The sequence below is a fragment of the Bos indicus x Bos taurus genome, chromosome 16, assembly GCF_003369695.1.
Source record: "Bos indicus x Bos taurus breed Angus x Brahman F1 hybrid chromosome 16, Bos_hybrid_MaternalHap_v2.0, whole genome shotgun sequence".
NCBI classification, from domain to species: domain Eukaryota; kingdom Metazoa; phylum Chordata; class Mammalia; order Artiodactyla; family Bovidae; genus Bos; species Bos indicus x Bos taurus.
In genome coordinates, this window is record NC_040091.1 from 51176182 (window position 1) to 51202809 (window position 26628).

General features: G+C 48.3%; 1 protein-coding gene across 4 annotated transcripts in view; it reads right to left on the reverse strand.

The window, feature by feature from the left end:
* Positions 1-22120, reverse strand: part of PLEKHM2 (pleckstrin homology and RUN domain containing M2) — a 40085-nt gene extending 17965 nt beyond the window's left edge. For 2 of the 4 annotated variants that reach the window (XM_027565315.1, XM_027565313.1), the window contains exon 1: positions 21983-22066. Coding sequence is in view for 1 of the 4 variants with exons in the window: in XM_027565312.1 (XP_027421113.1) it covers positions 21983-22042 (60 nt within the window). In the remaining 3 variants the exon portion in view is untranslated. Of the gene's footprint in view, positions 1-20243; positions 20354-21982 lie in introns of all 4 variants that reach the window. The other 2 variants (XM_027565314.1, XM_027565312.1) reach the window with 2 other exon arrangements.
* Between the last annotated feature and the right edge of the window lie 4508 nt (positions 22121-26628).

Consider the following 26628-nt stretch of genomic DNA (forward strand, 5'->3'; position numbering starts at 1 on the left):
CTGTCAAGGAGCAAAGCTCTGGGAGGAAAGTCTTTCCCACTTCCCTCTGGTCTACTGCTGCCCTTCTAAAGGCCAGAGTGGGGAAGGACACACAAAGAAGAACACTCATCTGTGTACACTCATCTCAGGTTTAAGCTCCTGGCATTGGACAAACGTGCTCTCAAGTGTTTTCTGGAAGCAGTGGCAGAAACGGCCTCAGTAGGCAAGACACATCAACCACACCAGCAAGCACGCGCTCTTGGCCAGAGGCCAACCATTCAGCCCCCACAACAAAAATAGCTTCTCTTCTCCATGGCCCAGAGTAAACCCAGCGGCCCTGCTGGCCCTGGACGGGCCTCCGTCCTGCAGGGTCCGCCCCTCCTCCCAAGAGGCAAGCCCCAGGAGCAGAGGTTCCTAGACCTAAAAGAAACAGCAAAGGGCTTCCAGAAACTGCAGTGGCTGAAGGTACGCTTGCATGGGTTCCCACCAAGAACCATGACATCAGGTCCAGCTTTTTTTGTTTTACGTTTTTATTTTTTGGCCATGCCATATGGCATGTGGGAACTTAGTGCCCTGACCAGGGATCAAACCCCGGGCTCCCTGCATTGGAAGTGTGGAGTCCTAAGCACTGGACCACCAGGGAAGTGCCCCCTCTCCAACTTTTTTTTTAATTTCAAAATCCAAGAAAATGTGAGATCAGAGATTCTTAGATGTAAGAACTGGAAGAATCTTTAGAGATCTAGTGCAACTACTGTATTAAGGAAGGAAAACACAGGCTTATTCATTTGTTTAAATATAAAGGAGCCATACCCATCGTAACACTTGAAAAATATGGAAAAGTTTAAAATTTTACTTATTTATCTTTAAACAGAGAAAGTGACTAAAGTCAAAGAAGGGTAAGTCCTTCACTTTGATTTTCAGCTAAGTGAGGGAGCCATGGCTGGAACTCAGACTCTTTTTTCAGGTCAAGATACCTTAAAACAAGATATATTCTAAAAGCATTATTTGCTCATCATAAAATTGTAAGCCACATGGAAGTGTGTGTGTGTGTGTGTGTGTGTATGCATTGTTGTGAAAGTCACTCAGTTGTGTCCTACTCTTTGCGACCCCATGGACTGTATAGTCCATGGAATTCCCCAGGCCAGAATACTGGAGTGGGTAGCCTTTCCCTTCTCCAGGAGATCTTCCCAATCCAGGAATCAAACCCAGGTCTCCCACATTGCAGGCAGATTGTTTACCAGCTGAACCACAAGGGAAGCCCTGTATATATGCATGCATATATATATATATATATACACACACACATACACACACATATATATGAAGACCTCCTCTCCCTGCTCCCACTGTTAACAGCTTGTATGCATGCCCTTCCAACTCTTTTCCTGCATACAAAGACTTAAAATAAAAGAGTGAAATGGGATCATGCTGTACTCATTGCTCTGAAACTTGCTTTCTCTTAATATATCAAACGTATACTTCCATATCATTACAGAGAAATCCACTCCATTCTTTTTTAACAGCCACAAGTGTATTCTAAAATATGCTGCACCATGCTTTAACCATTGTTAGATACAGCTATTGTCTTCACTTCTTTGATATTACACAGAATACTGCAGTGCACATCTGGGGATGCCTGGGTGGCTATTTCTGTATGGTAGAACAGAACAGTATACAGAGTGGAACCACAGAGCTGAAGAACATGCATAACTACAATTTGGCTGGATCTTGCTATGCGCCCTTTTAAAATGTTGGACTTATTTACACTCCCATCATGCAGGCCAAAACTGGGGATAATTAGTCTAATTTCCACCCATCCAGTGGGTGAAAAACAGTATCTAATTGTTTTAAATTGTATTTCTCTGATCACTAATGCAGTGGAACACCCTTATTTGCTATTTGTATTTCTTTTTCTGTGAATTGCCTGTTCACACCTCTGCCCAACCTTCTGGTTGCTTGTCTTTTTTCTTATTGCTCTGTTGATACTCTCTGTTAGTTAAGGTTTTAATCCTGTGTGTTGCTATGTGGGGTGCTTTTGTATTTGTTCATTTTTTGCCCAGTGTGAGTTGACATTTCTTTTTTCCTTTCTTTTTCAACTGACCTTTAAACCTTGCTTATGGTGCTTTTTTACCTATTGAGAAATTCTTATGTTTTGTATAGTAAAATCTGTCCATTTTTTCCTTTATAATTTCCCATTTTCCCTGGTCTAATATTATAAAAAGTACCTTTATTCTTCTATAGTTTTAGGACTTTCTTAGTTTCTTTTTTAATGTTTAGATTTTTATGTATGGGATGAGGTAAGGATTCAGCTTTATTAATTTCTGGATGGATAGCCCATTTTCCACATTTACTGGTAGTCCCTTACCGATTTGTGATTTAATAAAACATTTTTCTAGACATCTTGCTATGGACAGAATGAGGCCACTCCATCCGCAACCATCCTTTTTCAAAAGTGTTTTGACTCTCCTGGCATATTTTTTTAGAATAACATTTCCCTATAATTACTTTCTGGATTTGGAAGCAAATTATACTCAGTCCAGAGATTATTTGGGGGAAAAAATGGTATTTTTGCAATACCAAGTCTTCCCACTAGGAACATGAGATTTTTTAAAAAAATTTATTTTAACTGATTTGGCTGTGCCAGGTCTTAGTTGTATCATGGATCAACTTAGTTGTATCAGGATCCTTAGCTGTAGCATGGGAACTCTTTTGGTAATGGCATGCGAGGTCTAGTTCCCTGACCAGGGATCAAACAGGGTCCCCTGCATTGGAAGTGTGGTGTCTTAGCCACTGGACCACCAGGGAAGTCCCTGGAAATTTTTTTTTTTTTCATTTACACAGGTCTTCTTTTATATCCTTTGGTTAAGTTTTCCAACTTTCTTTGGATAGGTCTTGTACATTTCAAGGGGGTGTTGCATACGTATACATGGTAGGAAGAGTTAGGGAAAAGTCTGCAACCAGGGAAGAACTTCTGCAAAAGGTATAATAGAAAGAGTGTATAGTGTGGTGGTGATGAGCCAGGGCTCTGGAGAGGAAACACGGGTCCAAAGACTGGCTCTGCTACTATAAAGTTAAGTATCTCTGGCAAATTACTTAACCCTCTAACCCTCACTTTTTCTCATCTGTAAAAGAGGTTAAGAACATTGTTTAGAGCTAAGCTGTCCAATACAGTAGCCATGAACTACATGTGACTCTTTGAGTTTAATTAAATTTAAAATCAAACAAAAGTAAAAATGCAGTTCTTTAGTTGCACTAGCCCCATTTCAAATGCTCAGTAACCACACGTGGCTAGTGACTACTGTATTGGACAGTGCAGATGTAGAACATTCCTTATTGCAGAAAGGTCTATTGGTTTAGGGGACCAAATGATATAAAGCATGAAAAGGCTTAGCATGGACCTTGATAAGCAAAAAATGCTCAGTAAGCATTAGCCAAGATTATTAAGAATAATGAAACCACAGTGATAGTTCATGCAGCATTGTTTACAGTCGCCAGGACAGAAGCAGCCTCAGTGTCCATCAACAGATGGACGGATAAAGAAGTGGTATATATGCAATGGAATATTACTCAGCCACAAAACAAAATGAACAAACATAAGGAAACAGAGACTTATGGCTACAGAGAACAAACCGGTGATTCCTGGGGCGGGGGGCGGGGGCAATGGGTGGGCAAAACAGGTGACAGGGATCAAGAGTTACAAACTCTCGGTTATAAAATAATTCACGGGAAGGGGACAGAGTCAATATTATAATAGTTTTGTATGGTGACAATGTGGTGATCATTTTATAGTGAATAAAAGTACTGAATCACCATGTTGCACACCTGAAACAAATATAGTAAGTTAATTATACTCCAAATAAATAAATGGAAGGAATAGTCTATATTCTTAGTTACACCGATGGCACAGCACTTAGCCAAACATCAGTTCAGGGTTAAAGAAGACTCAGTAACGCTCTCTGCTCTCAAGAACTAGTATTCGTAGCTCACTAGCAGGTGGCTCCAAGCCTAGCCTTTCACCACTCTTTTACAGCAGGTTGACAAAGCATTTCCATCATCTCAGGGGACAAGGAGATCTTCAATCAATGCGACAACCCAGCACAGTTCTTGAGAGGGAACAGGAAGGAGGCTGGGGATGTCTCTGAGTCAGTGACGAAAGAATTTTAGGAACTCATCAACAGCTTGAGCTCATACTTTGGAAGCTGTTCAGAAAGTGCGACATCAAGGTGAACAACCAAGGTCTCCTCCCCCCACCCCTGCCCTGGCCACAGAGCGGCAGCTGCCAGGAGCTACTCATGGTACCAGGAAGGTCACAGGCTCTGAAAGTGGGAGGAGAGCAAATATTGAAGCCTCAGTTGAGGGCCCCTGAGCAAGAGAATGAGTGAAATGGGGCTAATGAACACAGCGCTGCCCGGATGCACGACTGCCGAATCGTATTTAAAATTACTCCTTAGTTAGACACAAAACCTGTTGGAGCAGCTACCACTGGCTGTAACTAGAGCCATCATTAAAAAAAAAAAAATTACTTATTTGCTGCATCGGGTCTCAGTTGTGGCACACGGGGTCTTTGCATCTGTGTGGCACACAGACTCTAGTTGTGGCATGCGGGATCAATAGTTGCAGTGCACAGGCTTAGTTGCTCTGTGGCATGTGGGATCTTAGTTCCCCAAACAGGGATCAAACCCACGCCCCCCACGTTGCAAGGTGGATTCTCAACCACTGGAGCACCAGGGAAGTCCCTAGAGCCACCGTTTATGGAAGGCTTGTTATGTGTACCATGAAGGTGGCAGACAACCTGGATTTAAATGTGGGCTCTGCTGCACATTCATTGTGCGACCTTGGGCAAGGGACTTAACCTCTCTAAACTGTTTCCTTTTCTCTCAGCTGTGTCGTGTGGCATATGGAATCTTAATTTCCTGACCAGGGATGGAATCCATGCCCCCTGCACTGGGAGCAAAGGGTCTTAACCACTGGATTGCCAGGGAAGTCCCTAAACTCAGTTTCCTGATCTACAAAAACATAGGTTGTGTGAAGGTTCAGATAATACCTTAATTGTATTTATCAAAGTGCACAATGCCTTGAAAGCACTTAATAAATGTGAGCAGCTATGATGACATACTTTACAAACACTACTTAACTTTACCGTCACAGCAACCCTATAAAGTAGGTCACAGAGCTAGTCAGTGGCAGAGGCAGATTTTAAATCCAAGTCTTTTCATCCAGCCTAGCTTCAAGATCCCCAAGCGAATGGTGCATATAAAACATTATATGCTGTTCTAGTACGTTGTAGGAGAACCCGAGAAAGCAAAATGCAGTCCCCTCTTCTTTAAGTCACAAGCAGTAAAAAGCCCATGGTGCACACGAGTGCCGTATCTTCTGAAGCTCTGCTTTTTGGAAGATGGATGGAGGAGGAAAAGGCTGCTGTGGCTCCTTTAAGGAGAAAGCCCACATACTCTCCCGTCCTTTTGCTCCACGTCCTTTTGCTCCACATGGGCATCTTCCCAGTAGTGAGGAAGTGGATGGTCGGTTAAACAAGCCAGAGCTGCTCCAGGAGGAGCCTTCCCCACTTCTGGGAAAAAATTCATCCCGCCCATCAGATTGTCGAGTACTTCTTTTATGCCCATGAAAATTTGGGGAAAAGGCCAAAAATTTCAGAATCAGTAGGAGTCTAGAGCAGGGGTCAACAAGCTATGGCCAGCGAGTCTGCCTATTTTTGCAAATAAAGTTTTATTAAAATGGCCACACCCATTGGTTTTGCATTATCTACAGCTGCTTTGGCGCTATGAGGGCCCAACTAAGTGGATGCGACAGAGGCTGTATGGCCCACAGAACCTAAAATATTTACTATTTGGCCCTTTACAGAAAAAGTGTCCCGACCTCTGGTCTAGAGCCTCAAGCAGAGGTGACAAGGAATGCACACCTGTCACAGGCTGGGTCAGGAGTGCCTCTTGCCCAATGCTCAGTTTAGCAGTGGCCAGAAGGGGAGGCTTGAGCCTTGAAGATTCAAATGTTTCAACAAAGGTTTACTGAGCACCTGCCATGTATATACCGATGCTATTCTTCTTTTGGCTGTGTCATGTGGCTTGTGGGATCTTAGTTCCCTGACCAGGGGTTGAACCTGGGCCCTCAGTGGTGAGAGTTTGGAGTCTTAACCACTGGACCTCCGGGTAATTTCCATCAAATGCTATTCTTCCACAGAAGTCCTTGCCCTTGTATAATGTAAATCATATGCAAATATATAATGTAATGCCAAGGATTAATAATGCCATAAGAAACAAAGCAGGGGTTAGGAGTCTGCTATAAATATGGGGTCTCACTGAGGACATGACAACAGTGGTAACTGGGGGAAGAGTACTCTCGTTAGAAGAACAACAGGTGCAAAGGTCCTGAGGCAGGGGCAACACTAAAGAAACTGGTATGGCAACGATGTGAGTGATAATGAGATTAGAGAACAGCCAAGGGCCACAGCACGTGCAGCCATACGGGCCATTGTAAAAGAATCTGCATTTCATTCCTAGTTTGATGGGAAATTATTGAAAACAGGGAAATGTTATAATTCAATATACAAAGCTGCTCTAGCATCTATATGGTGTCTATATAAACTGGACGGCCACGGTGGAGGCAGACAGACTGGCTGAGAGGCTATCCCAGTGTGGGTGGATAAGCTGGGAGCTGGCTGTAGTGGTGGACGTGATAAAGGGTTGGATTTAACATCTATTCTGCAGGTGGTGCCCTGGGGACTTACTGATAGATTAGATGTAGGGTAGGGGAGAAAAAACGATGCCAAGGATGCTAAGGTTTTTGGTCTGAGTGACTCAATGGCAGTGCCATTTCCAGATCAGGTAGAGCTCTACATTGGCCACAATAAGTTCCAAATATCCATGTGTTGGGCGGGGGCTGGGGGGGTGGTGGTATTCTCTGGTGTTCCAGTATTAAGAATCTCCCTTGCAATGCAGGGAACACAGGTTTGACCCCTGCTCCAGCAAGATCCCACATGCTGAGGAGTAACTGAGTCTGTGCAACTACTCACAACTACTGAGCCTGTATTCTAGAGCCTGCAAGCCGCAGCTACTGAAGCCTGCACACCCCAGAGCCTGTGCTCTGCAATAACCGAAGCCACCGCAGCAGGAAGCCTGCACATTGTAACTAGAGAGTAGTCCTCGCTCGCCCCAACTGGAGAAATTCACATGCAGCAATGAAGGCCCAGCACAACCAAAAATGAAAATTAATTAATTAAAAAGATACCTATCAGGTATCTAAGCGAGATGTCAAGGAGACAGTTGTATAAGTGAGTCTGGAGTTCAGAAAGAGGTCATTGCTTGCTGTCAGTCTTTGGATGGTATTTAAAGCTGTGGAATTGGATGAGATCATCTTGGGAATGAAGAAAGAGGAGCATCTGAGCATGGAGCCAGGGTGCTCCAATGTCGGACCACGGGCCCTCCCCCAGTCTGCACAACAGGTTTACGTGGGGAACTGGAGGAAAAGAACAAGGCAAAGGCGCCCCCCACCCAGATCAACCAGAGCAGAAACTCTGAGGGCGGGGCCCAGGAGCCAGCAATTCTTTTTAATACTCCCCAGACAATCCTACAGAGAAGGCAATGGCACCCCACTCCACTACTTTTGCCTGGAAAATCCCATGGGCGGAGGAGCCTGGTGGGCTTCAGTCCATGGGGTCCCTAAGAGTCGGACACGACTGAGCGACTTCACTTTCACTTTTCACTTTCATGCACTGGAGAAGGAAATGGCGACCCACTCCAGTGTTCTTGCCTGGAGAATCCCAGGGACGGCGGAGCCTGGTGGGCTGCTGTCTATGGGGTCACACAGAGTCGGACACGACTGAAGTGACTTAGCAGCAGCAGACAATCCTAACACCCAGCCAGGGTGGAGGATCACTGCTTTAGACTGCGAAGGCACAGCCAGCGAGGCAGGGGGGAAGTCTGGACAGTGTGTACTCCAGAAGCCAAGTGAAGACAGTTTGCAAAGGGAGGGAGTGATCAGTCCATCAGGTCATGTTCCCACATAAAGGGAGAGGCGCGAACCTTGATGAAAAGCAACAGGGGTGAAGAGGTAGAGACAAAAGCCTGGGAGGGGTCCACCAGGGAGAGTCAGAGCTTTTTTGGATCCTGCTTCAAGCAAATGAGGTATTTGTAAATTGACATCGATGGGGCAATTGGACCTTGAAAACAGGATGTATGATGACATGGAGGAAAAACTGAAGAGAGAAAAGAAGAGGAAGAAGAAGGAAGCAAAAAGAGGAGACAGCAATACAGAAAACTTTGTTGACCAGCTTTGCCAACAGGATGGCCAGAAAATGGGGGTGGAGTAAAGGAGCCAAGTCCTTGAACAGGAAAGATGGGGTGGGATCCACAGCCCAGGGGAGGGGTGGCCACAGATGGGAGCCCAGGTGGGCTGGTGAGCTTGATAGTGGGGGGAGGAAAAAATTCTCATGAGAAGAAAATTTATAAAAATAAGCAAGGTCCCCTGAGAATGAAGAGAGAAACAGTAAGATTTAAAAGTAACTTTTGTTTTTAAAGCCATGGTTTCTTGAGAGTCCTTGAACTTAGGCCTCATCTCCAACTCCTGCTCCCAGACCACACCCAGACTGGCTAGGCTGCTCTGGGTCCTCCTGGTGTGCTCAGGCACCCAGGCCGTGAAGAGTCAGGCTTAGCCCACCCCAGACCCTCATGGCTGGGAGGCCGGCGCTCCCTGCAGAGCACTCTGGGACGACGACGGGCAATCACGAGATGTGGCCAAGGGGACGTGGGGGTGGTGCACTCCTGCAAGCCAAGAAATGCCTGACTCAGAGCATTTTAATTAGGGTCAGTCCCACTCTCTGCTCCGAGCTGAAACAGCCAGGCCCTCTCGGCCTTGCCTCTCTCATAGATGCGTAGCCATGAAATGATTTTTAGTTTTATGGTTGGTATCAAGAAATCCTTCCAGAATTGGTCCCTGATAGCTAACTTAAGGGCAGCTCTGACAGGTTAAAAACAGCCAGAAGAAAATGAGCCGGTTACAAGTGTCCTCCCATCTTTCTCCCTGGTCAGTCAAGACCAAAGAGGCTGTGATGCAGCCCAGCAAACAGACAGGGAATCTGGAATTTTGCTCGGCTGGCTACTCACAGGCTGTACAGGGTGGAGGGGGTAGGGCGGCATGGGGGCATCCCATTCCTATATTTCAGAGCAGGATAAAACCCCTGCCCCAATAAAGCCAGGAGAGTCTGCGAGGCTGGAGAGACCCAGGGCTGACGACATGCTCACGTGAACCGCCCAACCACTTTGGGGCTCCATCCTCGCTCAGCACACACAGACCTCAAACACAGGAGTCCCTCCTGCTGCCAGGGAGGAGGTCGCCAGGTAACAGTAGCCACCCTAGTGGCTCCATGGAGACCAGATGTATTTAGACGAGAGTGTTTAGAGCAGCGTCCTCAGTCCAGGTCTAGGAAGTAGAAATCCAAAAGCAGAAGAGAACCCAACTGAAGGGAGGGTGGGCCACCTGACCTCAGAGCACCTTTTACCTATTAAGCCGATGGTGGTCCTGGTCACACAAGCTCAACCCAGGCTCAGAGCCACCATGAGCTACAGGGCCTCCTGGGACACTTCATCTCTGGGGCTGCCTCTCAAGGGTTGTGGGTGCACTGAGGGCGATGGACGAGGCCTGTGGGGAGTGAGAGGCTTCTGCCTGACTTGCCTTTGGGATTCTAGCCACCGAGGGTCTCCTGCTGGGTCAAACCATGCCTGTGGTCCTTAGGAACACTTGCTCTTCTTTCCGAGGCAGACACTCCAAGGACAGGCAGACATCAGGACGTATGATACCATCTATTACCTTTGGGGTCAGAATGGCCCCATATCTTGATGCCTGGACATGCCCAGGGAGAGGGACCCAAGGAGGGCTCGTCCTTGGCAGAGATGGCAGGAGAAGTGTTGCGGTGGCTGCCCACCCTGATTCTGCACCAGCAGTTTGCTCTGGCTTCAGATACTGCCTCTCATGGATCTGAAGAGACGGCCAGGGCTTATCACCACCTTCTCAAAAATAAATAGAAATAAATAAATAAGGCAGGCAGGCTAGAGTCTTCTAAGTCTCAGCAAAGCTTCTTAAGAACAATAATGCCTGCTTTACATGATCCAAGGAATGAGAGGCTACTGCCAACAGCATTTCTGGAAAGACGCTCCACTGGAATTAAAGGCAAGCCTGGGTGCGGGCCAGGATGAAGAAGTTTGGAATCTAAGGGCGGAAGAGACCTAGAAAACACGTGGCTGTCCTATCGCAGAGGGACGCGGTGGCCCCACGGCAGTGGTACCAGCTCCCGCTCCCACGGCAAAGGGACGCGGTGGCCCCACGGCAGCGGTACCAGCTCCCGCTCCCACGGCAGAGGGACGCGGTGGCCCCACGGCAGCGGTACCAGCTCCCGCTCCCACGGCAAAGGGACGCGGTGGCCCCACGGCAGCGGTACCAGCTCCCGCTCCCACGGCAGAGGGACGCGGTGGCCCCACGGCAGCGGTACCAGCTCCCGCTCCCATCGCAGCGGGACGCGGTGGCCCGACGGCAGCAGGATGTGGTGGCCCCACGGCAGGGTACCAGCTCCCACTCCCACAGCAGCGGGACGCGGTGGCCCCACGGCAGTGGTACCAGCTCCCGCTCCCATGGCAGCGGTACCAGGATGGAGCAGAATTGTGCCTGCTGTGTGTTCTTTCAGGCTGCTGGCTGACTTCCAGGTCTCTGGTGTTTGCCCAGGGACCTCTTGGAGGCAGGGGGCCTCATGGCATCTTCCTCTCCTGGAGCCTCTCATTCAGGGGGGTATGGGGGTAGTTACAGTGAGTGAGGAAGAGGGTCTCAGTGATGGAACTTTACTGAATGAGCTGAAAATCAGAGAAATGACCACTTAGCCAGAACCCTCTTCTCCCGGGCAGGGAGGCTGGGGTCGAGAGGTAAGGACAGGCCCTGACCTCCTGGCTTTGCCTAGCGGTCCTCCTGCTTCACTGCAGCGTGCTGGTCGGGTGTGCTTGGACACCACAGAGGGAGCTATTACTGGAGCCCCTTCTGCTCCCATTCCCTCAGGGATAAAGCAAAGGTCAGGGACACCTGCTGCCACCATCTGGAAAGTGCTCATCCCAGTGTCTTACTGAGGAGGGCAGAGCAGGAGGCGCTGGGCCACTCCCAGGGCTCTGTGGAATGGGAGCTGGGAGCTGGGGGACAATGTCGGGAATGTCCCAGCTGCTTCCTTCCTAGACAACATGAGAATAATGTCAACAGAGGCCAAGGCCCACTGGTGCCCACTGCCCCACCAATCCCGGGCAACCACAATGATTCTAACTCACTGTCCTCATTTAATCCCTCACCTGAGATCCCACCCTACCTTAGCCTGAAAACAGCTCATTTCCAAATGACAATCAATTATAATAGACTGTTAACCCAGACATCATCCCCGCAGAAGAACCAATCAGAAAGCCTGCGATTCAGAAATGACTGGCCTGGTTTCTCAGTGGGCATGAAAAACCCAGTCCTGTAGCCAACGGCCCTTCCCGGGAAAGGCTTGTGCCCAGGCTGGTGGCATCATAGGACTGACTGGCACCCCCTACTTGTAGGGCTACATAAAGGGTATGCTGTTTGTTTACCATGGGCCTGCATTGTTCCTGAAGCAAGTTGGGTGAAATCAATGCTTCTTAACCATTCATTTACCACTAAATATACCTAATTATACAGCTTTCTTTCCCACCTCCCAAATCACTGCTTATTAGCCCCTCTGCCAGAGTTGGCAGGCTCTCTGCTTTACTGGCAGCTCTATTCAAAGACATGCAGGGAAAAAGCTGAGAAAAGCAGGTAGCTGGGGAGCTTCCTTGGTGGTCCAGTGGTAAAGAATCTGCCTGCCACACACGTTTGACCCCTGATCTGGGAAGATCCCACATGCTGCAGAACAACAAAGCCCGTGCGACATAGCTACTATAGCCCGCTCGCCGGAGCCTGCGCTCCACGAGAGAAGCCCACGCACTGCAATGAGGGAAAAGCCTGTGCAGCAGTGAAGACCCAGTACAGCCAAAAAGAAATAATGAATAAAATTATTAAAAAAAAAAAAGCAGGTACTTGGGAATTCCCTGGTGATCCAGTAGTTGGGACTCTGCCCCCACTGCAGGGGGCCTGCGTTTGATCTCTGGTTGGGGAACTAGGATCCCACAAGCCACACAGCATGGCCAAAAAAATAAAAAAACAGGTATTTGAATTATCCATGGATTTCATTTTTTGTACTTTCTCTGGGGTGTTAAGGGCTTCCCTGGTAGCTCAGATGGTAAAGAATCCACCTGCAATGCAGGAGACGTGGGTTCAATCCCTGGGTTGGGAAGATCCCCTGGAGAAGGGAATGGCTACCCACTCTAGTATTCTGGCCTGGAGAATTCCATGGACTGTATAGTCCACAGGGTGGCAAAGAGTCGGACTTGACTGAGCGACTTTCACTTTCAGGATGTTAAAACTGAGCGCCAAAGAATTAATGCTTTTGAACTGTGGTGTTGGAGAAGACTCTTGAGAGTCCCTTGGACAGCAAGGAGATCAAACCAGTCCATCCTTAAGGAAATCCATCCTAAATATGCATTGGAAGGACTAATGCTTAAGCTGAAGCTCCAATACTTTGGCCACCTGATGCAAAGACTTGACTCATTGGAAAAGACTCTGATGCTGGGAAAGATTGAAGGCAGGAGGAGAAGGGGATGACAGAGGATGAGATGGTTGGATGGCATCTCTGACTCGATGGACATGAGTTTGAGGAAGCTCCAGGAGTTGGCAATGGACAGGGAAGCCTGGTGAGCTGCAGTCCGTGGGGTTGCAGAGAGTAGGACACGGCAGAGTGACTGAACTGAACTGGAGTGTTGGAACAATGACAGCAGTTGGGAACTGGCCTAGTTGGGCACAGATCTCTTGGGTAATTTGACAGAATATGTTTCCAGAAGCAGTTAAATGCTCCTCCGTGCTGGCAAGGGAGTGTCCCAGTGTCCCTGGGTACCCTGCGTGTTCTGCCTCTGAACTCAGCACAGGGTTGACCCCGATGGAGGGCCCAAGGCCCCTCTTTAGAGTGGAGAGGAAGATGCAAGAGGCCCTCACAAGAGGTCCCTGGGCAAACACCAGAGACCTGGAAGCCAAGCAGGGGCCTGAAAGGACACAGGGCATGCAGGACTCTCCACCATCCATGTGCTGCTGCGCTGGAGGCAGAAGCTGGGGGAGACCCTGCTGTTTTCTGAGTGCTCACATTCAGGGTTGTGTGTGGCACCGGTGGGAGGAGGAAGGAGTTTTTCAAAGCCTGGGAGCCTTCGCTGGCTCTGGGTTCATCTTTCACTTCCCGTTTCCCCTGCTGTACCTGCAACGTGACCTCAGCAGTACTTCCCCCACCCAGACAGCCAGATTGTTGCTGAGGAAAATGGCCATCAAGTCACCATCTAAACCACGACTTAAGTTGGGAGGACACTCCTGCCTCCTCCCAAGGTCTGTGTGATACAGTCAGAGACTTTATTATCATTTAAAGAATAATTTAGTTATTTATTTATGGCTGCGCTGGGTCTTCACTGCTGCGTGTAGGCTTTCTCTAGTTGTGGCCAGCAGGGGCTATTCTGCACTTGTGGTACACGGGCTTCTCACTGTTGCAGAGTCTCCTGCTCTAGGGTGCTGGGGCTTCAGCAGGTGCAGCACTTGGGCTCAGCAGTTGTGGCTCATGGGCTTAGTTGCCCTGCAGCATGTGGAATCTTCCCAGACCAGGGATCAAACTCATGTCCCCCACACCGGCAGGTGGATGTTTAACCACTGGACCACCAGGCAAATCCAACAGTCAGAGACTTTAGGGGCTTAAAGTGTAACTATAGGGTTAGGAAGTGTGTTGAGAACTCCATGGATTACAAACCCATAATGGTTATTAAAGGACATCCAGGGGACTGAATGCATTAAGTGTAACAATTCCTCTGCTCTGCTCACTCCCCTTCAGGTCAGCAGTCTGCAACCCCCCCAAAACAAAGAACTTACAGTGATTTATTAGAGTATAAGTATAAATATATAATCAATTTTTATATTAAAAGATACACACACACACACCAAAGGGTAGAAGTGTGAACAGAGGTTGACTACTTTCAAAAATTACATGCAGATTCCAAGTCTACATTAGTTCTTCCCTTGTTCTTACATATTATTGGATTTTTTAGAATCTTCTACTTCCAGCTCTCAAGTACAGACACCCAAGGAGGAGGGTAGTCTTTAGGAAAGGAATACTTTCTTCCTTCTACATTTCTATAATGTTTGTGAATACTTAGAAGCAAAAGGAAAAAAAGATAAACTACAAATACCTAAGATGGAAGAATGTCTGTGGTGCAGGGCCAGCTGCTTTGCTGAAAAGGCAGAGAAGCTCTCGGGACCCTGGGTGGTTGTAACAGTGACCTGTGGTATGACCTGTAACAGTGACCTGCTGGTAACAATGACCTGCTGGTAACAATGACCCTGGGTGGTTGTAACAATGACCTGACCTCTCAGCTCCAGCCAAATGGACGCTCCCAGAAACTGTCCTTATTCTCCTGCTTCAAACTGAAGTTCTAGGACATTCACACCACAAACAAGCCACGGTGAGGAGGAGGACAGGGCTGGAAAGGGATGGTCACCTTAGGTCAGACCCCAGGGAAGAGAGCTCTGGGCCCAAGGTCGCCCACTCCAACCTTGCACTGTGGGGTCCCAGCTCCATCAGCATTGAGGTCGCCCAGAAGAGCTTTTTATCTATGGAGGAAAAGCCCTGTTTGCTCCCCTAGGACATAAGGGCACCCCCAGCCTCAGGGGCACCACACTCTCCTTGCCATGGTGGCAAATCGTGATGCCAGAGATGAGCAGTGAAGACCTGAACGGTGAGAATGACTCACCCAAGAGCCCCCGGGCACCTACAAATGCCAACTTTCTCTTCCCACAATGCTCACACCCCGAATATCAGATCCTTTCTTTCCACATTGAAACGTCTTGCCCATTCTACCCTAACTCAATCTTAGTTTTTAGGCCTGACATTTCCGTCAGCCAGCAGCAGGCTTCCAGTTTTGCTGGGAATTTCTTTCCACAATGGGCTCTAGCTAGATGAGTTTGAGGGGGACCCACAGAAATGGCCACTGCTCCATCCGACACTCGGAGTGTCCACTGTGACTACAGATGGCTGGGGGCTGCCCTGACTAAAGGGGGCTGCTGCTGCCAGATGGAGACCTGTTTCTGGGTGGCCTCCAGTCATCACACAGGGCCGTTCAATTTGGACAAGCCCAATGCTAGAGCCAAGGCACGGAGAAAGAGAGGGCCTGGGGTGGCCTGTGACGGGGCGGCAAGGACCACAATGTTACCAGGCTTCAAACAGAGCCCTAACGTCTTATAAAAGGAGAGCCATGGTGAAGTGAACAGGCAGGGCTAAGAAAGAGCAGTGACCACTTCTCACTGGCGTCTCATGCTGGGCCTGGGTGGGGTCACTCGGGGGGTCAGGGGTACACTTAAGTGGTTCCTGCTTGCGGGCCCTTGGGCCCCTCCCACCCTCTTCAGGGAGCCTCTGTGCTGTGAGAGAGGACAGGAACAGAGAGACAGCTACCAGTGACCTCAGGACTCGGACAGGGGACGGGGAGCCCTTAGCATTTCTGTTTATAAAATGTGTGTGTGGATATTTATTATTTTATTAAGCTCTTTGCCAGGGTGACTCAGGTCATTAGGGGTTTTCAGAATGCTTAAGATTTTCAAACTCTTAAGGGTTTTTCCATGAAGCCAAGAGAACAAAACTATTGATTGAAACCGAATGGTCAGTGTAATCCCCACATAGATCTAACTACCAGGCCCACTCTGGGAATGACATGCTCAAGCTCATTTTTAATGTATAAGCAGATCTAACCTCTCTGGAGGAGTGGAAAACAGGAATGACACAGGCCTCACCACCGGAGCCAGCTGCATGGCCAGGCGAGGTTGAACAGCTGTAGCTCTAAGACCAGTATCTGCAGACCCCAACTGGGAGACCCCTGCTCTGCACAGGGTGTGTGTCTGGCCAGAAATAGAAGGCCATTCAGAGCCCACCCCAGAGGGGCAATCCACCCAGAGTGAGGGCGGTGGGGACTTGGCCCGTCCTCTGCAGGAGAAGGGTGTCCCAGCCCGGGAACATTCTCTCAAAGAGGGGTTACTTCATTAAAATTCATTTATTCACCCTGTTTAAGGCGATCCAAATTGAAGCTGAGGAGGTAGAGAACTGGGGCCACTTACTTTTTATTTTATACACTTCTGAGGTATTTGTGTGTTTTTTAAAACACAACTACTCGTTTTCCTAAGCTAAGGTCTCACTCAACCATCCCAGTCAGTGTCCCTCCCGTAAGTCATGTTACCTCTTGAGGCAAGTCTTCCCTGACTGCCCCCCAACCCTCCCATTCCCTCCAGCAGATCCCTCCTGCTCACCACCTTATCCTGCCTGGCCTTCAAGCCACATCACAACCAGAAGGTCTTTGTATTGGTTTGTGTGTATGCACACTATGTTGGGTCCGACTCTTTGCAGCCCCACAGACTGTAGCCTGCCAGGCACCTCTGTCCATGAGATTTCCCCAGGCAAAAATACTGGAGTGGGTTGCCATTTCCTTCTCCAGGGCATCTTCCCGACCCAGGGATCAAAACTACATTGCTTCCATCTCCTGCATTGGCAGGCAGATTCTTTACCAGCTGAGCCACCGGGAAAGCCCTTGAATTGCTTTGTCTGCTAATGTATCACTCTCCCCTCCTACTGGAATATCCACTCCACAGATCTTGTCTGCTGTGCTCGCTTCTACCCTTTTAGGGCTGAGGGCACTTAGGACAGAAGGCGATCAGCAAAAGTTTTTGAAAGTCAGGATTACATGGACATCCGGTAGTATTTACGGGAGTGACTGCATTGGTTCCACAAACCTGGCATGGTGCAAAAATCCAGAGACAATGCAGATTTCATTAACTATATGGAACCAGCCATCACACCAATTTCTCTGAACATGATCCCCAGCCTACCCTAGGGAGGATATTTCTGTGCACAGATAGTAGCTCTGCGCCAATTCCAGCCTGCAACCTGTATATGCAAAAAAGGCTTAGGGGAACACAGCCACACCCATACATGTATGGATTGTCTGTGGCTGCTTTTGAGTTGAACTGAAGAGTTTCGACAAAGACCACATGGGCTGAAAATATTCACCATCTGGCCTTAGAGGAAAAAGTCTGACAAACCGTGAGTGTGAAGAAACAGAAGTGTAGTGTAAGACTTAGAAAACTACCCCAGAGAAAAAACGGCAGGGTTCACACAGACACTTGCCAGTGCTAGCGGTAGCTAATATCTTAGTCAGGCCTTGTTATGTGCAAGATACTGTGCTCTAAGATATTTTGGTCTGAGTGTATCGTCTCCTGCAATTTAATTCTCATTAGAACTGTGAGTAGGTTCTGATTGCTGAGGCTAAATGAGGTCCAGTAATTTGCCAGGGTCAACAGAGTCAGTGACAAATCTAATTCAAACCCCAAGCGAGGTCTGTGTGCTCTGAAACTTGCGCTTGGAGCCACCATGCTGGACAGCTTCCACGGAAAGCACTTTCCAGCCATAGTGAAGGGAACTCTCAGCACTCTTGAGACTGGTATGTCTCCTCATTGTCCTCAGAAGACCACCGGGACGTCCCTGCTGCCTTGGGATACTTTGTCGTTTTTGTTCAGTCGCTCAGTTGTGTCCAACTCTTTGCAACCCCATGAAGGGCAGCACACCAGGCTTCCCTGTCCTTCACTATCTCCTGGAGTTTGCTTATTGAGTTGATGATGACATCCAACCATCTCATCCTTGGGGACGTTAAATGCCCACTATTTTCTATCTTAAATGCTCACTTCTTCTCTGTCTCTGAATTCTACTGATTTGTCAAGACTCTGTACAAGCTCGCCTTCTCTGAAGCTTCTTCTCCTGGTGATTAATTCTTCACCTGGTTAAAATTCTTCCTCCAACCAATATATTAACTGTTGGAGGGTAAAAACTGCCTTCGACAGCACAGAACCTTTGCTCAGACTGCAAGCATATGCAACAGACATGCTCCTCAGAAACAAAACAAAACTCTCATGAAAACCACAGCCTCCCCTCCCCTGGAGAAGATGCTACTTAATAGACCACACGCCAGTTCAAAATGCTAACACTGCCTTTGACTTGGACGTCTCTCTTTAGCTGTTAACAAATTGGCAACCACAAGCTTTATCATCTGCACCTGAGACGTTTCATAAGGAACGTGCCTTTCATTGTTATCATTGTCATTTACCTGTGCCAACTATTAAATTCTCCAGTTCTCTCCTACCCCCACAAATCCTGCCTTCATATCAGCTACTGCATCTCTCGTGTTACAGGGCATGTTCAGCATCACAAAATCTAGATGTGAGAACAGTTGAACTCAACAAGGCTCTTGAGAGTCCCTTGGACAGCAAGGAGATCAAACCAGTCAATCCTAAAGGAAATCAACCCTGAATATTCATTGGAAAGACTGATGCTGAAGCTCCAATAACTTGGCCACCTCATACGAAGAGCTGACTCGCTGGAAAAGACTCTGATACTGGGAAAGATTGGGGGCAGGAGGAGAAGGGGGCAACAGAGGATGAGATGGTTAGATGGCATCACCAACTCAACGGCCATGAGTTTGAGAAAACTCTGGAAGATAGTGAAGGATAGGGAAGCTTGGTGTACTGCAGTCCATGGCATTTCAAAGAGTTGGAAACGACTGAGTGACTGAACAACAATGCTGCTTAGGGAGAGTGGTTGCGCTTGGGGGCATCATTTCTGGGGTGATGGCTATGGTTGTTTCTTGCCGTAGGTGCTGGATACATGGATGTGCTCACTTTGTGAGAACCCATTCAACTGTATGTTTAGAAGTATAGGTATATTCTATTTCAATAAAAAGTTCTCAAATATCCTGTGTAAATATAGCTTACACATGTGGTTTTTTTTTTTTTTTTTTTTTGCAGAAACCCAAACCTCATTTTATTCATGAAACATCCTTAAAAAGGACGGGTCAGACCATCTTACCAGAGGTAGCATGGAAGAAAAAGCAAAGCAACTCTCATGGTGACATATAAAAATGAAGGTGAGACTGATGTTCAAGGTCAAATCTGACCCCAAGACTGTGAGCCCTCAAAGCCTACCACTGTAGCTGAACTGATTCCTATTAGAAGCAGATACTCTGACTCAGAAAACCAAATGCCCTTCATGTGTGAGAATCAAAATAGTTTTCTGAAACACGACATACAAAGGAAATGGGTAACAAGTCTAAATGATACATAGCAATATTTAGGTGCTTAGGCCTTCAGCCATCTTCAGACCCTGTAAAAGTGAAGAACTGCCTGACCACAAACAAACAGAAGAAGCGACCACTTATGCTACACACTGAATGTATTTGCTTTTTAGTAGTGTCTGACTCTCTGTGACGCTAGGGATTGCAGCACACCAGGCTTCCCCATCCTTCACTATCTCCCGGAGTTTGCTCAAACTCATGTCCATTGAGTCAGTGATGCTATTCAATTATCTTGTCCTCTGTTGCGCCCCCTTCTCCTCCTGCCCAAATGTACGCCCCTCCCCAAATTCAGATGTTGAAATTCTAACCACCAATGTGATGGTGTTAGGAGGTGGGGCCTTTGGGAGGTGATTAGGTCCTGAAGGTGGAGCCCTCAAGAATGGGATTAGAGCTCTTATAAGAGACCAAGGAGAGCTCCCTCCCCCCAAATCATGTGAGGGCACAGGGAGAAGTCAGCAGTCTTCAGCCATAAAGACAGCCCTCACCATTTTTTTGTTGTTGATCAATCACTCAGTTATGTAAGACTCTTTGCCACCCCCATGGACTGTAAGGCTCCTCCTGCCAGGCTCCTCTGTCCATGGGATTCTCCAGGCAAGAATACTGGAGTGGGTAGCCATTCCCTTCTCCAGGGGATCTTCCCAACCTCAGGGATCGAACCCAGGTCTCCTGCACTGCAGGCAGATTTTTTACCGTCTGAGCCACCAGGGAAATCCAGAACCTCATCATGCTGGGACTCAGTATTTTCAGGCTTCCAGCCTCCAGAATCATGACAAATAAATTTATGTTGTTTTATAAGCCCCCCAGTCTTCGGTGGTTTGCTTTAGCAGCCCAAACAGACTAAGACAACTTTTGAAGACTGGGTTAAGCACCAGGCTAAACACTCTACACACAGACTCTCAACAAATACTCCCAAGAGCCCTGATTCTATCCCTGCTTTATAGATGAGAAACCAAGGCACAGAGAGGGTAAGGAACCTACCTAAGGTTACACGGTTATTCATCGGCAGGGCGGGATTGAACCCAGGCCGCCAGACTCCAGAATCCATGTTCTTAAACATGACACTCGCCAAGCCTCCTGTTGTGATGTACCTGGGGACAAGTTTCCAGTTTCTAGTGTGTGACATACCTTCTTGTCATGCTTGTCCAAGCACATACAATGATAAGAATCTTGGCCAACACACCCAACTCTTTCGTAAGTGGCAGGCTGATTTACAGAGTAGATCCCTGCTCTCAAAAGATTCATGCTGATGCACATGTCCAACCTCCTTCTACCCGGACTTTCCCCATTTATTCGTAAATTAGAGATTGAAAATCAAAATGTGTGGCCTACCTGAAGCTACAATCAGCCCAGATTAGACTAGAAAGGTGCCTACCTGAAGCCACAATCAGCCCAGATTAGATTAGAAAGGTCAATTGTTTTCTTTTGTCTTCATTGCCAAAGATGGATTGCTTTTAGACAAAGTATTTGCTCATCCTACGCTCCTTGAGTAAGCAAAAAACAATGCCCTACTGCATAAGCAAAGTTAGGAAAACTAAAACTTTTGTCAGATGTCTACAATGCTGCTTTTAGTTTTACTTTTAGAGGAACATTATAGTAAGAGCACATTTTGAATCTCCTTTTCTTTTTAAGCCACATCGATCTTTATGAACGGTAAAATTGCTGGTCTATGTTGCTTTTGAGGAATTTAAGTGGGGATAGAGGGGAACATGATTATTTAAACATAATGGTTCATTTAATGAATTCTCTTCATTTTGGAAGTAATCAATCTGATGAGCCTTCTTTTACCCCTCACATCATCCCCCCCACAACCTACCCCAGTTTCTGAGACTATAGGGTGAACTAGGAAGTCAAATTAGGAAAACACTCCAACAATATTCCTCAAATGATGGTCAATTCTGGTTTGGTTTTAAGTGAACATGAATCCTACCTTTTGGCATGGGGACCCTTTCTCAGATGAGCTGACTTCTTCAAACAGATAGTTATTAATATATGCCTTTAATAGGTCATATTTTTTTCTCCACTTGGAATTGGGACATTGATCTCTCCTGCAGGGAGCACCATACACCGGTGTCACCAAGTTCTATAGGTCTCTGTCCAAAATGCAAAGTACTTTAGTTCTCAATCAAAGCTCCGAAGTGAGCCTCTTCTAAACTGCCATCCTTGGGCAAGATTATTCAAGAAACTTCCCAGGACCAGAGGCAATGTCACCCCGAACTGGGAAGGCTGGAAGCTGCTTGTCACGGGCCGTCACCCTGACTGCGGACTCCCCGAGATGCAGGCACAGGGCGGATGGAGGATGCAGCGATGCTGCCCAGAGATGCGCGGCAGGTGGGGCCCTCCCAGAGCTTTTTTGCCACTACGCTCAGAGGAGGGGGTCCTGGCGAGTGGCAGCCCCTCTAAGTGACGCAGGGCCCCTGGGCCTGGCTATGTGGAAGCTCCCAGGACGCTGACCTCAACTTTGTTCTGTAAAAATAGCTCAGAGGCAGGGGCGCTCACGTGAGCCGCCCGGGCTTCTTCTCCATCGTCCCGGGGCTCCCGGCGGCTTCTCGTCCCCGGGGTCGCGGAGGGGAAGGGCGGTGTCCTGAGCCCCGGTGACAGGAAGGACCCCGGGCGAGGGACCCGAGGAAAGAAGGGGGCGCTGGGTGGGGTCGAGGGCCCGAGCCGGGCGGGCCGGGTTGGCCTTGGGGCCCGGGCCGGGGCGGGCAGGCCACACTCACCTTCTTCACCGACAGCGAGATGTTCTCCAGAATCCGGTCCTTCACCTCCCGCGGCTCCATGGCGCCGCTGCCGCCGCCGCCCCGCCGCCGCCGCTTCCCGCGCCGGGGCCCCGGGGCCGTCGCCAACCGCTGCCGCCGGCCGTGCGGGGGCTCCGTCGTGCCGGCCGCGGGGCCCGGCGCCCGCCGCCCGGCCCTCGCCTCGCCCGGCCCCTCGCTCCGCCGCGGCCCGGCGGCTCCGGAGCGCGGCCGGCGGGGAAGGAGGCTGTGCGCGGCGGCGGCGGCAGGAACTGATGTCAGGCGGGGCGGCGCCTAGGCCGATGGTCGGGCTGGGACGCCGGCGCCGCGTCGCGCCGGGGAAACCGGGGACTGGGAGACCCCCTTGGCCTCCAGACCCAGGCGCCCTGGCCTCTCCTCAGAGACCCTGGAGGCCCTTCCCGCCCGGGGGAGGACCCTCCGGTCGGACCCCCGGGACCTGGAGACCCCTCCCCCGCCCGCCAGAGGCCACCGGTAGCCTCCCCTTCCTTAGCCCCAGTTGAGTTCAGTTCAGTTCAGTCGCTCAGTCGTGTCCGACTCTTTGCGACCCCATGAATCACAGCACGCCAGGCCTCCCTGTCCATCACAAACTCCCGGAGTTCACCCAAACTCATGTCCATCGAGTCGGTGATGCCATCCAGCCATCTCATCCTCTGTCGTCCCCTTCTCCTCCTGCCCCCAATCCCTCCCAGCATCAGAGGCTTTTCCAATGAGTCAGCTCTTCGCATGAGGTGACCAAAGCATTGGAGTTTCAGCTTTAGCATCATTCCTTCCAAAGAACACCCAGGACTGATCTCCTTCAGAATGGACTGGTTGGATCTCCTTGCAGTCCAAGGGACTCTCAAGAGTCTTCTCCAACACCACAGTGCAAAAGCATCAATTCTTCAGCGCTCAGCTTTCTTCACATTCCAACTCTCACATCCATACATGACCACTGGAAAAACCATAGCCTTGACTAGATGGACCTTTGTTGGCAAAGTAATGTCTCTGCTTTTTAATATGCTATCTAGGTTGGTCATAACTTTCCTTCCAAGGAGTAAGTGTCTTTTAATTTCATGGCTGCAATCACCATCTGCAGTGATTTTGGAGGCCCCAAAAATAAAGTCTGACACTGTTTCCACTGTTTCCCCATCTATTTCCCATGAAGTGATGGGACCAGATGCCATGATCTTAGTTTTCTTTTCTTTTTTTTTCCTTAGTTTTCTGAATGTTGAGCTTTAAGCCAACTTTTTCACTCTCCTCTTTCACTTTCATCAAGAGGCTCTTTAGTTCCTCTTCACTTTCTGCCATAAGGGTGGTGTCATCTGCATATCTGAGGTTATTGATATTTCTCCCGGCCATCTTGATTCTAGCTTGTGCTTCTTCCAGCCCAGCGTTTCTCATGATGTACTCTGCATATACGTTAAATAAGCAGGGTGACAATATACAGCCTTGACGTACTCCTTTTCCTATTTGGAACCAGTCTGTTGTTCCATGTCCAGTTCTAACTATTTCTTCCTGATTTGCATACAGGTTTCTCAAGAGGTAGGTCAGGTGGTCTGGTATTCCCATCTCTTTCAGAATTTTCCACAGTTTATTGTGATCCACACAGTCGAGACCCCTCAAAGCTCAGACCCCGGCTCTCAGCCCAGAAACCCAGGCCCCTTGGCTTTGGGCAGCATGGAGACCCCCTCCCGGACCTGCCCACAGAACCCTGCCAACTGGCCCTCACCAGCCCAGGGTTCCCCACCCTCACAGCCCAGTCTCCAACTTTTAGGCCACTCCGGGTCCTCGGTGCTCCTCCCCACCCCCAAAACACTCTCTCCTTTCAACTTCATCTTCAGTCCCGAAGCCCTTGCCTGTTCTCACCCTTATCCCACTTCTTCAGCTGGTCCACATGTCCTGAGGACCTAACAGCCTCAGCCCCGAAGCCCACCATAACGATTCCCCTTCTCCCCACACACCCGCCTCTCCAAATTCGTATTTTGAAGCAAGCCACTTACACTTTAGAGTTCTCAGAGCCCTACCTGGCTCACTCATTCATTTGGTCCGCAAGTAAGTATATTCCTGATACATTCATTAGTTCCTTTCTATTCTTTTTTTTTTGGTCAATATATATTCATTGTATTTTTTTTTCACTTTTTATAAGTTGAGAAATATGTCATATATTAGTTTCAGGTATATGATGTGATTTGATGTAAGTATATATTGTAAGATGATTGGCACCCTTTTTACTCTCAAGATACCCCAATTCTCAGCTACAGGTGTCTGATTTTCACTCTTCTCTCCTAAGGCTGCCCCTCCCTCAGCCTCTCAGTCACTCCAACACTGATCAGAAACACTGACTGTACAGCCTATCCTAGCTGGACCCCGCCCAATACACATAAAAATGATACCTCTCCATCCCTCAGTTTCCCAGGAGAGACCCAAGATCGTAATAGTTATTTTTTTGGTTTTTATGAGACTGGATAAGGGGGTAAAAAGTATGTGCCAAGGAAAAGGAGGGAGAAACAGATTGCTGTGTTTTATTACCACTGCAGGATCAGGATCAAGGACAAGAGTTCTTAATACCACCAATGATGATGATGAAAAGTGATGAGTACTGACCGTGTGCCATGAGCTGAGCTAAGTGCTTTCCATACATTTGTCTCACAAATCCTTGAATAACATTTCTGGTACAGGTGAAGAAATTGAGGGACAAGGGTAATTTGCCTAAAATCATAAAGCAAATGGTGGAGCCCAGAAACCATTTTTACCCTTTTCTGAGCCAAAGATCTCTTTATATTTCTTCCAGTAGTCATGTATGGATGTGAGAGTTGGACCATAAAGAAGGCTGAGCACTGAAGAATTGATGATTTCGAACTGTGGTGCTGGAGAAGACTCTTGAGAGTCCCTTGGACAGCAAGGAGATGAAGTCAGTCAATCCTAAAGGAAATCAACCCTGAATATTCATTGGAAGGATCGATGCTGAGGCTCCAGTCCTTTGGCCACCTGATAAGAAGAGCTGACTCATTGGAAAAGACTCTGATGCTAGGAAAGATTGAGGGCAGGAGGAGAAGAGGGCGACAGAGGATGTGATAGATAGTATCACCAACTCAATGCACATGTGTTTGAGCAAGCTTTGGGAAATAGTGAAGAACAGGAAAGCCTGGCATGCTTCAGTCCATGGGCTTGCAGAGTCAGACACAACTGAGCAACTGAACAACAATTCTAGGAGGTAACCCTACAGGGACTTGGTCTAACTCTTTAGAGAAAGAAGCAAAATCCCTAAACCCAGGGTATTTTCTGAGGTCAGGAAAATAGGAGATAACAGCCTCTGTAGAGCATAGAAGAGGGCAGAATGACAGGTGGGGATTGAGGCTGCAGTCACTGGACAGGTGAAGAAAAACCTGGAGGCAGAGGAAGCATCACTTTGAATTTGGAATGAAAGAACTTGGTGTCCAGAGGTGTTTGTGGCAAGCAGGAGGAAAGCTGGCTCGGATGACCTGTTGGTCTAGTAGGTTTGCTGCACTGCCCTCCCACTCCACCCAGACTGGGTGCCTACAGGCCCCAACGTGTCTGATGCAACTCCAGCTTCTGAGAAGCTATTCAGCCCACAGCAAGGAATGAGCTAGCTTTGAGACTCCTCCCTCCTTTTAATAATAACAAGCCACCATCCAGGCAGCATCTTCTTCTGGGTGCCACCTTCCTATGAAGTTTACTCATGGCTTGGGCACATGACAGCTTCAAAAGGTGTGATTATCACTTGTTATTAAAAGGCCTGATGAAGGCGGTGGCATTTCTGGCTTGTTTCTATCTTCATGCATTGGGGAATGGTCAGATTCAATTTTTGACAACATTCAGGAGGAACTTACAGCCTTACTACCTAGCAAATTCCTTAGGCTTGTATAGGTATGTGAATGGATGGGATAAGTGAGGTCGATTTTAGTCTCTTAAGACTTCTTGCAGGGAAAGGGAGGGAGTCCAGTGTGTGTGTCCACATGCAGATAATTGGCCTAGGCCCAGGTGGCTCAGTGGTAAAGAATCCGCCTGCCAAAGCAGGAGATGCAGGTTCATCCCTGGGTCGGGAAGATCCCCTGAAGGAGAAAATGGCATCCCATTCCCCTGGAGGAGGGCATGGCAACCCACCCCAGTATTTTTGCCTGGAGAATGCTATGGACAGAGGAACCTGGTGGTTTACGGTCCATGGGGTGGCAAAGAGTTGGACACAACTGAGCAGGCATGCTTGCACCAGAGCTCAAATATGGAATCCATTTTTGCCTGTGAAAAGACAGAGAACAAAGAGAGGGTGCCTGTCCATCCTCTTATTGGGAGTCATTCAAGTTCAAAACTGAAACTTATTCATTTATTACACAAGACTTTACTGATCATGTGGAAAGGGCATGAGACTCTGAGGCATCCAGAGTCAAAAGCCTCAACTGAGTCACTCTAGGGCCCTGGGAAAATCTTAGTTTCCAAACCAGTGACACAGGAAAAATGATCTTTTCTTTTTTTAAATAATATTGTCTGCACCTAAATATACTGCCGAACACTGTCAGATGAGGAAGAAGTTGGGAAGGCAGGCAAGATCATAGAAGTACCACAGACCTGGACTACCAGGGCTCCTCTGCTCTTCTTTCCAGGTGTGTACTGCC